The sequence below is a fragment of the Tigriopus californicus genome, chromosome 11 (genome assembly GCF_007210705.1).
Source record: "Tigriopus californicus strain San Diego chromosome 11, Tcal_SD_v2.1, whole genome shotgun sequence".
Lineage (NCBI taxonomy): Eukaryota > Metazoa > Arthropoda > Copepoda > Harpacticoida > Harpacticidae > Tigriopus > Tigriopus californicus.
Genome location: NC_081450.1, coordinates 9077288 through 9090176, shown reverse-complemented (window position 1 = coordinate 9090176; position 12889 = coordinate 9077288). Strand labels below are relative to the sequence as shown.

General features: G+C 41.2%; 3 protein-coding genes across 4 annotated transcripts in view; 1 reads left to right on the top strand and 2 right to left on the bottom strand.

The window, feature by feature from the left end:
* Positions 1 to 4643: 4643 nt before the first annotated feature.
* On the bottom strand, positions 4644 to 6113 carry LOC131890189 (uncharacterized). 2 transcript variants are annotated; one of them, XM_059239492.1, is made up of 3 exons: positions 5985 to 6113; positions 5771 to 5913; positions 4644 to 5698 (listed from the first exon to the last, which is right to left on the bottom strand). In XM_059239492.1, the coding sequence occupies exon 3, from the start codon at positions 5535 to 5537 to the stop codon at positions 4767 to 4769; it is 771 nt and encodes a 256-aa protein (XP_059095475.1). In that variant the 5' UTR covers positions 5538 to 5698; positions 5771 to 5913; positions 5985 to 6113; the 3' UTR covers positions 4644 to 4766. The 2 variants fall into 2 exon arrangements, with proteins under 2 accessions (XP_059095475.1, XP_059095474.1); XM_059239491.1 differs by having other exon boundaries at positions 5775 to 5913.
* LOC131890753 (protein Churchill-like) lies at positions 5565 to 6023 on the bottom strand. Its single transcript, XM_059240164.1, has 3 exons — positions 5985 to 6023; positions 5775 to 5913; positions 5565 to 5698 (listed from the first exon to the last, which is right to left on the bottom strand). Exons 1-3 carry the CDS (start codon positions 6021 to 6023, stop codon positions 5565 to 5567), a joined length of 312 nt encoding a protein of 103 aa, XP_059096147.1.
* A 266-nt stretch (positions 6114 to 6379) lies between the features above and the next one.
* The window catches only part of LOC131890188 (protein-L-isoaspartate(D-aspartate) O-methyltransferase-like), a gene marked incomplete in the record, with an annotated part of 28269 nt that continues 21759 nt past the window's right edge, over positions 6380 to 12889 (top strand). The window contains 1 exon segment of the mRNA XM_059239490.1: positions 6380 to 6469. Coding sequence (XP_059095473.1) covers positions 6426 to 6469 — 44 coding nt within the window.

The following is a 12889-nucleotide window of genomic DNA, read 5'->3' as shown; positions in this document are numbered from 1 at the left end:
TCACAAAATATCCACATGTATGTGTTCCACTTTGATTCAAGTTCTGAAAGTGTACCCACCCCATTCCTCCTCTTTTGAAAAACCAGACAATGGGGTACCCCCACCTGGTTTCGTTTACTCAAATTTTGAAATGCGACATTACTAGATTTTACTCAGTCGCATTTCGAAATGTGCGTTCACAATGCTATCTGATACCCACAGTTGGTGCGACTAGGTGCGATTAGGTGCGACTGGGTACAAATCGCATCTCAAAATATGCGCTCGTGAAACCATGCGGGCTAGACCATTGACTAGCATACATGGTAATAAAGACGTCATTTCAGCTGATGTCGTCCCCTCTCATGTTTGATGTGGGAAAAACGTTCATGCACCTCAATTTTCACCTAATACTATGAAGCTTCATTTTCCTTTCAGAGGAGCAATGCTTTAAAGTACAGCGTGCCTAAGCAAAATTTAGAATTGACTTTGTGAACGGCTACCGGGCTTAGATGTGATTTTCGTGGCTACATGGCTAAATAGGTTTGATGACTCAAAGTAATCTTTCCGACTTCGTAAAAATGTTTTTTTTAGGAAACATACAATATTCAAAATAATGGAGGCAAAAAGGCAAAGGATTGTGGATTTGGCCCACGCCGGTGTGGCAAAAAAGGACATCGCGGACTTTGTTGACTCCGCTTTGAAGACAGTGTACAACACCCTGCCTGCTATGACAAAAAAGGAAGCGTCCAGAGAAAGCCCGGAAGTGGTGGCCACAACCTCAAAAGAATGGCTCCACTGTCTGAATCTTCTCGGACAAGAAGATGTGGACTGTGGACCAGGCTCGAAATGCCAGAAATGACAGGTACCTGACTTATGGTGTTGAGGATGTCCCACCCATCAACCGGACAAAGCACCCAGCTGGGGCCATGATGTTGGGGGTTGTGGCATCAGAGAGGATGCCCCCCCACTGGTTTCCGAAGGGCCTCAAGATCAACACGGTGGAGTACCTGGAGGTGATCATCAAGCCTTGGATTGATGCCAATTATGCTGGAATAGCCTATGTTTGGCAGCAGGACTCTGCCCCAGCCCACAAGTCCAAGGCCACCCAGAAGTGACTATCAGAGAATCTGGATGACTTCTGGCCCCACATGATGTGGCCCCCCTCATCTCTGGACTGCTCCCCCCTTGACTATGGGAACTGGGGCGCCGTGGAAGCCAAGGCCTGTGCTACACCTCACCGCAATGTCAATGACCTGAAGGCCGCCATCGACGAGGAGTGGGCCAACATGTCCATGGAGTATGTCCGCAAGGTGTGCGCTGCCTTCAGGCCCAGGGTCAAGGCCATGGTGGCCGCAGAGGGCGGGCATTTTGAAGACTAGTCGGACGTGTATGTATGTAAATTCACAATAAATTATAATTCTCTACTGTTGACACATGTTGAGAATCAGGCCGAAGTCGAAATTGTTGCAGATTTTGTAAATTTTGCTTACGCACACTGTAGTTGAAGTGTAAAATCCTCACAGTAGGGTAATATATGTCCTAATTTACACTCCATAATCTGGAATATCTGGTTATGATTAGGGCCGGTCAAACTTGCAGATAAATATGGCCTTTATTGACATCAAACTTGCATAGAAAAATCAACCAAATTTGCATTTAAATTTGCAAATAAACTTTCTAAACCATTGGGTGCAACTCGGACTGGGGGAGGGGGGATGTTGGCTTTACGGGCTATTTTTGAATTTTGTAGCTTGTAACACATAGATGAAACAAAAAATTATCTCATAACATCTTCCAGCACCAAGATTTGAACCTGCAATCCCTAAGGAGTGGGTTCTTAAATTGTCCTTGCTGCCTCCTAGACTGATCAGCATCTTGCTTATGCTTAATATCTTGTGAAAAATATGAATCTCAGTTTGGCAATAGAAAAAAAATGTCAGACCCTTGCTGAAGGTTTTTCATATTTCTTGTCAATTCTATCCAAATTAACCATCCATCTCATGATCATTTACCCGATGCAGAATAATAACAAGCCAAGATGTGTCTGATTTTTGTAGGAGAAGTTCAATCATCAGTTGAAACTGAGTTCCAACATTTGAAAAAGACAGGGCTTTAGTAACAAAATTACAAGTAACAAAATTACAGTTATTCGTTCCTTTTCCCAAAAAAGGAACTGTGATTGCATTACATTTTAAAATCGTGTGATTGTAACTACCCAAAATCTACAAGAATTATTCTTTACTTGTTCCTTTTTCAGCTTCCAGAATGGCCTTTAATTCTTTGCTTATCTCGTGACAGCTGAAGAACCTTAAAGCTCAACAGAAATTGCCATTTTTACTGATTCCATCTAGCATATTTTGATCAAAAAAAGTCAGGGTTGAAAATTGTGTTTGCTCTTAACCGCTCTGAAGGTGTTATTGGTTTTGAATCTTGTTGCATCTGCCTCTTTTAGTGTTTACATCATCCAATTTGAATTCTATTGCACTAAAGCACGGAAAATGTCTTGGCTTGAATATGATGCTTCAAATTTCCAAAGCCTCGTCACTTCACTTCAATTCACTTAAGGGATGGACTTCTTACAGAGAAGCTTTACCAACTTCACAAGATCTAATACTGTTTTCCATAATAAATTTTGCGACATTGTTTCAAACCTTTAACAAGCATTATCTCATCCAGGGTCCCAATCTTGACTCCTCAAAGTATTATGATGCTATACATTTTGAACAGTTATGCCAAGATTAAATGCTAAGGCTCATTATTGGAAAAAGTTGGCAAGAAATCTTCAAATGTAATGCATTAGGACTGCTTGAGTCAAAAAACCCTTCATTTTCTTTGAAAAGAATGGTCTGGATGGGGTAAACCATAAAATTTTGGTCATCTAAAATCTTAGTGAAAAACAATGGTAAGGAGTAACGCCATTACATTCTTTTTTTGAGTAATGGTTGTGTAACGAATCACTATTGTTGACTAATGTAACTGAAATTGCAATTCGTTCCTTTTATTGAGGAACAACTAATGCCCTGGAAATAGGGTATCTTAAGAGAATGCAAAGATGAAATTGCTATCTCATACGGATGGAATAACAGGTGGTTGGTACGTATTCTGTGTGTAATCTATTTCATACCTACGCGTACTTTTTGTTAAAAAGAATTGAAAAATATTGAGACACAAAATTTCCCATCTTTTCCTGAAATTGGCCTGTAATTTGGAAAACTATTCACAAATATTGATATTTTTGGCTGAAATGGCTGAAATTGCAACATTAATTGCAGAAAAATGTCAAAAATTGGTCCTAATCTTGCAAAATTTGCAGATGCAGTAAACTTACAGATAAATCTTGGATGTGCAAATTTTTGGATCATTTGCACAATTTCAAGGATGCAAGTTTTGGCTGGCTCTAGTTATGATAGCCTGTAATAAAAACTAAAGATGATGAATTTAGAAAGATCAGCAATTTTTTTCACCAATTTTACCTCAACTCAACGAGTGATGTTACTTTTTGTTTAAGAGAACCAAACATAACGGCAGCCCTTCAAAACCCTTGACCAATAAGAATAAGGGACCCAAGCGAAAAATCGTCTAATCAGAGAGAAGGGGAATCAGCTGACCTTTGCTGATCCTTCAAAAGGGCTAGTCAAGTAAACGCGTTCATGGACAACTGACGTTATTCCATCGAGTAAAATCAAAGACAACATGCCCAGCCAAACAGCACTTTGCATGCATTGAGTTTTGACATTTTTTCCATTTTACATGCTTGTCCAAGCAAATAGCATTGTGGTATGGAGCCAATTTGATAGTGCGTTCACCGAATTACACCAAACATGTTCATTTTACACAACTTACACAAAATTGTAACACAACTTGCTCAAAATCATTCAATTATTGAAAATTCAATGGGCAAATGGTGCAAGTTGACTGTGATGTTTGTCTTAGTTCTCTCTCTCCAAAATGCCCAAAATCAGGGTGCCGGACCTTTTCCCTTGAATTTCCTTTACTTGACATCCCCTATATTAAGCATCATTAGTAGAGGACTAGCCCTCTAATCATTAGTAAAAGCTAGTTTTGGATTGCGTATGACGCAAATAGTTAATGGAAGTCAAGTAAATTCAAATCAAGTAGAAAAGCATCTGATTGTAGATTGAAGTGCACTAAAATGCTAAGACGATATCTGGCGTTTTTATCAAGCAAATTTGACGGTGAATGTCCTGAGTTGGCGTTTTTTGGGGGACATCTGGCGGTTTTAGCCTGTGGTTATCTGGCAGCACTGCCTGGTTGCCCTGAAGTTGCTGACAACATTTACTCCAAAGATTTTCTTATCCGAGAATATAGAGACCGGAGTTTTTTGACCTTTCCAGCCTTTTTTGGCGCTGTAATGCCATCAATCCTTGAACTTTTGTGCAGGCTCTACTTCTAACTTTGTTCTTAACGAGCGATTTTTTTTAAATTCCTTCTCAAATGCAATAACTTACATGCCGCTGATGGGATCATATAAATAATCACAAGAGTCATTTGTTTCACGTCACCTTAACTAACCGTCGCAGTTTTAGATCCTCTTTTTCTGCAAAAGGAACGGGTAGCTGTAACGCGTTATTCTTTTTCGCTAACGGTTCAAGCCCTGATGATAGGTATAACCAAATGATGGAAAATGAAATTTAAAAAAAATCTTATCGAAGGGCCATCTCAACTTCCTTCATTTCAGACACACATTGTTCAAAGAGAAAACTATGAATAGCTTTGTTTTACTTTCAAGAGCAATGTTGCTTCATCCAACGATGCACGATATGATTTTAACCCAAAAGAACTTGATCGCATGAAATTTTCTTGGAACTGGGTTCGAATGACTCGACTACGGTCAAGGGAGGGACTTCAGGCAGAACTTTCACAGGTTGAATAGGTTGAATCACGGAAACGGGGTCACGGTGACTAGGAACATTGACCACTACCTCGTTTAAGGGTGGGGATACGTCCGCAGCGTCACCGGCTTCTTGTTTGGTGTTGATACTGTTGCGATTCTTTGGACGGCGTTTGCGTTTGCGGGTAGCCTTCACCACTGGTTCGGCCACCTCTTCAGGTGCATCTTGTTGTCCGGTTTGCTCATGATTGGGCATTTCCACGGGAATAGAGTTCGTCTTCTTCTTGCGAGAAGTTTTGACCAGCTCTGGGTTATCGTCGTAGTCCGTAGTTAAAGTACTCTGGGACTTCTTGGTGGTTGAAAAGAGAGACATTTCATGGTTGGCGTCATTATCCGTCGAGTGCCGCTTCTTCCGTTTCTTTTTGGGCGGCATCAAATCGCATTGTTCGCTCACTGCTAAAAGGTCACCATCACGAATCACTTGGATGTCTTCAAACTCTGGGATCTCATAGGGATCATCCAAACAAAGCTTCAAATTGGGCTGGGTGGATTCAAAGTATTTGCCGGTAATTTCTTGGATCAATTGGCCGATATTTTGTGTTCGCTCACAATCAACCAACATCCAAACCCGCTTCCAGGCCAAGTCAAAGGCCGTCAGATCCAACCGGATCCTCAATTTGGACCCCGATGCTGGTATGGCGTTCATGGTTGAACACACGAAAGTGAAACAAACCTACTTGGGCACTATCGAAATGCTATCCTCCCCAAATCCGCACAAATGGCAGTCCATACGATATTCTTGATGGCCCGATTCCACCCAAAATTCCGAGGTGTGCTCACCAATCACGTGCCCACACCGGCACAAATCTGAATTATGAACCAAAATCATCAAGTCGACATGACACCTAAGCTAAGAGAGAATCGAAGCATGCCCATTACATACGATTTCGCGTGAGAACTTCGGTGTCTCCCTGGACGGTCACGGGCTTATCGGTCTGGATTTCGAGGGCTGAGGTCGATCCGCATTCGCTACACTGAGCGAAATTCGACAGAAGGCAACAAGTGTCCGAACAAAACGTACCCTAGAAAGAGATAGGAGTATGACGAGCCAAGTCTACCATCGAGTGGAGGACCATTATTTTAAAGTTTTTACTCGGTCTAAAGTCTTATCCTTCACACATTTGTAACACATGATCAACGTTCAGGCGGTTTGACAGAAAGACACACAAAAGTGGATTTCAACAACAACCAACAAACACTTCAGGGAGCCCATCTTTCACTACCCCCACTGACCCACGTGGTCATGAAGTAGACTCGCGTTTCTAGATTTTGAACAAATGTGAGTTTCATATGATAAAGCAGACATAGTAGTTTGTATTCCTATAATGTATTTCAACAAATTCAAAATCAATGTTGCTTCATTCCAACGTGTCCATCAAGCCCAACGTTTTTAACCATTGTGTCACGTCTGTAGTGTTGTTGAAGAATACAGACGGTTTTCTGAGGAAGAGCTGTCTAAAAGATCAGTGGTTACATTTGTATCGATGTCCATTGTATTCTAACCAAGATTGTTTTCGAGTGTGAAGGGAGCACCATGGCTTGGCGTTCAACAGGAAAGACTCATCAGCAACTTATTGCTAATTTGAAAAGTAAGTATTGATTAAGTGCAGTTCTGGAGCCTTGATTGAATGATCTCTCCTTGCATTGTTCAATATTTCAGGCAATGGCGTGATCACGAGTGAGCCCGTGGCGGAAGCCATGCTGCAAGTGGACCGGGCTGATTTCTGCGGGCAATCACCCTATGCGGAATCGCCTCAGAGCATCAGCCACAATGCCACGATTTCGGCTCCCCACATGCATGCCTATGTTTTGGAGTTGCTTCAGGATCAACTTAGACCGGGATCGCGGGCTTTAGACGTGGGATCGGGGAGTGGATATTTGACGGCTTGCATGGCTAAAATGGTACGATCAAATGGGAGGGAAGATAAGCAATATTTATCGCAGGCCAAAGTGTGGCTCGATAATATCTACTTTAGGATAGAAAGTGTTCTGATCCTTGATTAGCTCATGTGCCAGATAATTCGCTCATGAAGATCCGTAAGAATGAATATGGCATGGCATCACATTCGCCAATTTTAAAATGTGTGAGGAAGAAACTTGCCAGGGCTAAAATTTAGGCTACACGTAATCAAATGGCTTATTAGGTGATCAAAAGATAACTTTCAGCCTACGACCTTTCTTACATTATCAATGCGGGTTTTGATTTTTCATATATGAGCGAAAATGATTGGAAATGTGGCATGCCTATAGCATCGATTTGGTTCAAGCAAATTGAATATGTACTATAATCAGTGATGATAGAAACGTGAAATTTTCTTTTGTTGAAATGAATTTAAAAAAGGTTTTGCCATTGTAAAAAAATAAATTTAGTTACGGAATAATTTAGAAACAATATGGCTTTTATACATTTTGTCAAAATTTGGCAAGCATTGGTCTTTATGTGTGCTTTATCAAGGTTGATTCAAAAGACCGGAGGTTCTCGTCTGACACTAGTAGCACTTGAGCAGGGACATTTGGTAGTGTAGTGAAAGCAAGCATTGCGTTTTCCCTCAGCTTAGAGTTCATACTGGCGTCAGGTCGCTAAAATTGCGTATTTAATCTTCTGCTTGATTGAACAAGGTACAGAATGAATGAACAAGGCACAGAATGAATGAACAAAGTACAGAATGAATGAAAATGACAAGGAATGAATGAACAAGGTACAAAATGAATGAACAAGTCATCTTCTTTTAATTGATTTCCACAAGAGCCAATGTGTTCTTTTTATGTAATTGAGCTTTGAGACGGCAAACTTTTTATACACTGACCGCACAACTCGACCAGTGGACAATCCGACCCAGTGGACAACCCGACCCAGTGGACAATCCGACCCAGTGGACAAACCCGACCCAGTGGACAACCTGACCCAGTGGACAACTCGACCAATGGACAACCCGACCCAATGGACAACCCGACCCAGTGGACACCTGACCAGTGGACAACTCGACCCAATGGACAACCCGACCCAATGGACAACCGACCCAATGGACAACCGACCCAATGGACAACTCGACCCAGCACAATAAATAATGACAACATATTGTTGATAAAAAAATCTGGATATGTAACAAAATTGAAACTTAATTTGCTTGTAAGGATGTTAGTATTATGAAGGCATTACGTAAAAGATCAAATTTGACTTTTAAAACGTTATAAATCTTGATTTTCACACCTTGATTGATGTAAATGTAACTTGCTTTGAGAGAATGAAAACGCTAATTGTGTAATGCCGTTCAGATTTTGAAATGTTTTACCTCAAAGTTGAATTTTGCTGAAAAAGTGTGAAACTGTTGGTAATTCAACATAATGCGCTATTGGTACTGGGTTGGGTTGTTATCTCGACATGGCGATTTCAAGTAAATTTTTGGGACAATGCTCATGAATGCTTTTGAAAACGTACAATATCAGATACCATTCGTTCCCTCTCTGAATACTGCACAATCCCAACCTTTCTAACCTCTCCAATACGAGAGGTCTCTCATTCCTCTGATATTCCTAGTAAAACATCCTAGGACCTGCTCGAGCTTTTGTAAACTTGCTGAACTATTTGGAGCCCAAATGGGCGAGGCCATGAACGACGTTACACTGAACATATTTGACGCCGCCAAATGTACCCTAATAGTTAAACGGAAAATTTAGAAACCACTGAACTAAACCTACCGACCAAGAATTTAAAAAAAATGGTCACCGCTCTCCAAGACAGGCAAACTCCTTCACCATGGTATTCAAAATGTATGGGGAGGAATATGGCCAGTTTTAACCTGTAGCTGTAGGAATTTCCATCTACCAGGATTTTTTTCCCTATTGTTCAAGTTTTTCAGCTGTCCATGTAAAATTGAGGTAAACTGGTGATACAAGATGGACGAAACTATGAAATTTGACTTGTTCGAATAAAAATTACAAGTGATAAGAATTCGTGTAAAGTTCCAAAATATTTATGATGTGAGTGGTTGCCAGAAACATCAAGCTCTCCTGAAAGTGAATCAGACGTGTTTTATCAACTACAGAGCGAAAAAGGGGCCAACTACAACACAATCCAGGAATTCCAATATCAATCATCTTGAAATTAAAACAACAGTATAACGTGAAAATTGGACTATATTTGACTGGAAATGATCAGCAGTAACCTTGCTAAACAGGATGGAGGGTGAAAACCGATCCTAGGTAAGGCTTAACTCATCGTTTTACCCCGTTACCTAATGAGATCAAAGCCTACCGGGGTATACGGCGACAATTTGATAGGCCTCCAGTTAAATTGAGACCTCCATGGCGGAGGCATATTCAAGATGTGGCTGGCGAATCGACTTGTAAAGAGTTAGCATCGTGATACTATCTCTGGACTTGAATGTGCGATATATCCAAAAACATGTTTGAAATGCTTTGCCAACTTTCAACCGGATATGCTCATCGAACTGCACCTAAATCCTTCATTGATGAGACCTGCTGAATGTCCTTCCCTTCATCATCTAATAGTGGAGCGTCTAATGGCGTCGACCCAAAGGTCATTGAGCGAAATTTCATTCCATTCAGTGCCATGTTACTCGCAGCAACCCAGGAGTAGATTTGGCCTAGGACCTCTACCAAACAACCGCAATTCTCGCCATTCCTACCAACTACCATTTTGTATCATCAGCATAAAAGAAGAGATACTGACATTACTTACTACCAAGCTTCTGAAGCGGAGCAATGAAGATAATGAAAAGGAGAGGACCCAAATGGAGCCCTGAGGGACATCCGACTTGACATCATGTATGTCACTAAGGGATCCCTCAACCTTAACTAATTGTTTCCTACCACAAATGAAACTTCGTAGCCAATTGAGAACCTTGCCTTGGATCCCAATCTCATGGAGCTGTTAACTAAAAAGGCCATGATCTACCATGTCAAAGGCCTTGGCAAAGTCGAGATAAACCACATCGACTGATTCATGGCTCTCCAGTCCCTCAATAACCTGCTCTATATGCTCAATCACTTGGTAACCCTGCTAAAATGTGCTCGGAACCCATGCTGGCTAGGAGGAAGGACTTCATGGATATCAAGAAATTCAACAAGTTTGAACTTCATGACTTTCCAAACACCTTCGCAATATTCGAAGTGAGAGCCACATATTGAATATGCCTTGCCCATTTGGGCTCCAATTAGTTCAGCAGGTTTGCAAAAGCTTGAGCAGGTCCCAAGACGTTTTACTAAGAACATCACAGGAATGAGAGAGCTCTCGTATTGGGAGAGACTAAAAAATTGGGACTGTACAGTGTTCAGAGAAGGTACGATAGATATCTGATATTGTACATTTTCAAAAGCATTCATGAGCTTTGTCCCAACCAGGATTTGGGGTCAATTGTAGTGACCGTAGAGGCTTAATGTGCGTTTTGGGGCACTTCTATTCTTTCTAAGGCTCCTTCATGTTTAATTTGCTTCCCTCTAATATTCGTAGGGAATACGCGGGCGTTGTTGATCCTAGCATATCAAGTCAGACTTGGACAAAGTTTTAAGTAGCATTCCAGATCAACCCTACATTCAAGGGTTAGTTCGGTCTGCCAACTCAAATTCGTTGGTGGATCAAACATCATAAAATGATTGAAAGGCAATAAATACACGAATTATATCCTTTCTTTTAATAGTACTGGGGATACCATTCCTTTAGCGGTTAGAAAAGCTCGTGAAAAACCAAACCAAAAAAAAAATCGGTAATGGATGCGTCAAGTCTTTTCTGTGTTAACCAGGCTTCAAATTTCTGCAAGAAGCATAGGTTGTCACTGTTTTTACCAACAATGGGAACTTACGACAATCCCGTTTTCTCTAACCATGATTTGATTTTTGACATTGATATTGTTCCACCATTGTCTCACTATCTTTAGAAAGGCAACTGTGTCTTTCCACATCGGTTTCTGACCATTTTCTACAAAGAATTCTATCGCATTGATGATTGAATCATAGAAGAAGCAAATCCTTGAGAGTGTGATGAGAGCTAACCAGGCGGACTAGTTTCAGAGCGAATGAATGTCAGCTGACAGGTTGTAGGGTATAGTTTCTGCTTGTAGAGGCGCTGCTTTCCATCAGCTGGAGTTGCACTGTCCACTGGTTACCGATTCAGCTGGCAGTAAAAAACCACAACAAACTCGAATGTTACTCTTCTATGTTACTTATTCTATGATTGAATCATAAAAAAAGACTGTCTGCGAGCATCACATTAGTCTTTTCAATCGCGGCTGGATGGATGGCTTTGTGGCTGAGCATGAATGCCATTTTCACAAGCTTCCCATTTTCGAGGCTAAAATGTTCTTCATATGGCAGAATGATGGCTCTAAAAATCCTTCACCATCGAAATTCATGGCACTTCAAGTTTTTCTTTGATTTATAATTGTTCCTTGAATGTTTAAAGCAATGTATTGCATCAAACAAAAGGAGCAATTTTTCTTCTGGAGCACCATGGATGCGGTATTGAAGGCAAAAGTGTTCCGTCGCAGAGCTCCTAGGTGTAATACTTTCTGTTCGCCGTGGCATCATCAACTGACATCAGAATGACTTAGCACCCAATGGCACTTAGGACTTGGTTAGTCGTTGATGTCATATTTTTGAGTCCAATGAACTCATTGGAAAAGAGCTACGGTATCGCTGAACTTTCCAGCAATGGACTTGATCATAAAGACAAGAGCGGTCTTGACATACCCTTTCTCCGTTATACCGAAGAAACCTGCTGAATAACGTCGTTGTTTCTTTGAAGGGCGTAAGCTCAAGTCTAATTGTTCCAAAATAAACTGGATTCTTCTGGCCACCTCATTATCGACAAACCACTTGGGACACTACTTTCTTGAAATGATTGACAACGCAGTTGATGGATTCGGGGCGTTCTCAAATTCTTCTGAAAACGATTTTAAAGCTCTAAGAATAATTGCCGATATCGGAGTAGCGTTGGATTCGGTTGTGGGTGGTCAAATGACAAACAATGTCTCGAGCCACGATCATGTCACTGCGTCTCATAACAAATGAGGTATCGTCATATATGTAGCCAGTTGAAAAAGAATGTGAAGCATCCGCCGCAATCATCTTGAAGAAAAAAAAGAAGACCAGGCAATCGTCGCGGCGAATTGTGGACAATCCCAAGGGCAGAGGGGATCGATCTAAGCGTTGAACGAGTTCGTCGAGGGATGAAAACCGATCCGTGTCCAGGAATTGGGCGATAGCCCTATCTTGATCCTGATTTTCCTTTTGTAATCTGGAAGCGCTCAAGGCGGCCTGACCCTGCAACACCGTCCACGGGTTTCGAAAGATACACCTTGTTCGGAAATTGGCTGCGCACCACAAAAGGATCAATCCGCCGTTTGCCGAGAGAAAACGAAACTTGATCATCCTGGTAGAGCCGATTTTTCCGACGAATCTGCTGGTCTTGACTCGTGGACACAAAGTTCTGAGGTAAAAAAGACGAGAGCAGAATTTTGAAGAGGGAAAATATGTATCGCATCTTTCCGCGGAATGGCACGAAGCCGCTGGCCCAGCGTATCCGCATTGTCCGGAAATGTGTGAAAGGTCACAAACTTGGGCTTTTGATCGCTCGGATATCCGGATCTCATCCTACCGTAGATGAAAAGGAAAATTATATCATGATAACTTCCGGCGTTGGGATTTGAACCTGCTATCCCTAGCGTGCAGATTTTGCCTTGTCCATGCTTCTTCTTAGACTGATCAGCATTTTGCACATTGTTAACATTTTGTTAAAAAGATAAATCTCAGTTCAAAAACTAAAACGCAATAATGCCAGAGCCTAACAAGTGTATTGCAGAACAATTTTGTTAAAAAAAGAAAGGTTTTCAAGTTTCATAAAAGTAATGGTAAGTCAATTTTTCTGAAACTAAACATCCACCTCATGACCATTTACCACAAAAATCATGAGAAGACGTCAAGATTTACCTGATTTTTAAAGGAGAAGTTCATTATTCAAACAGAAGTAAATTCCAATAT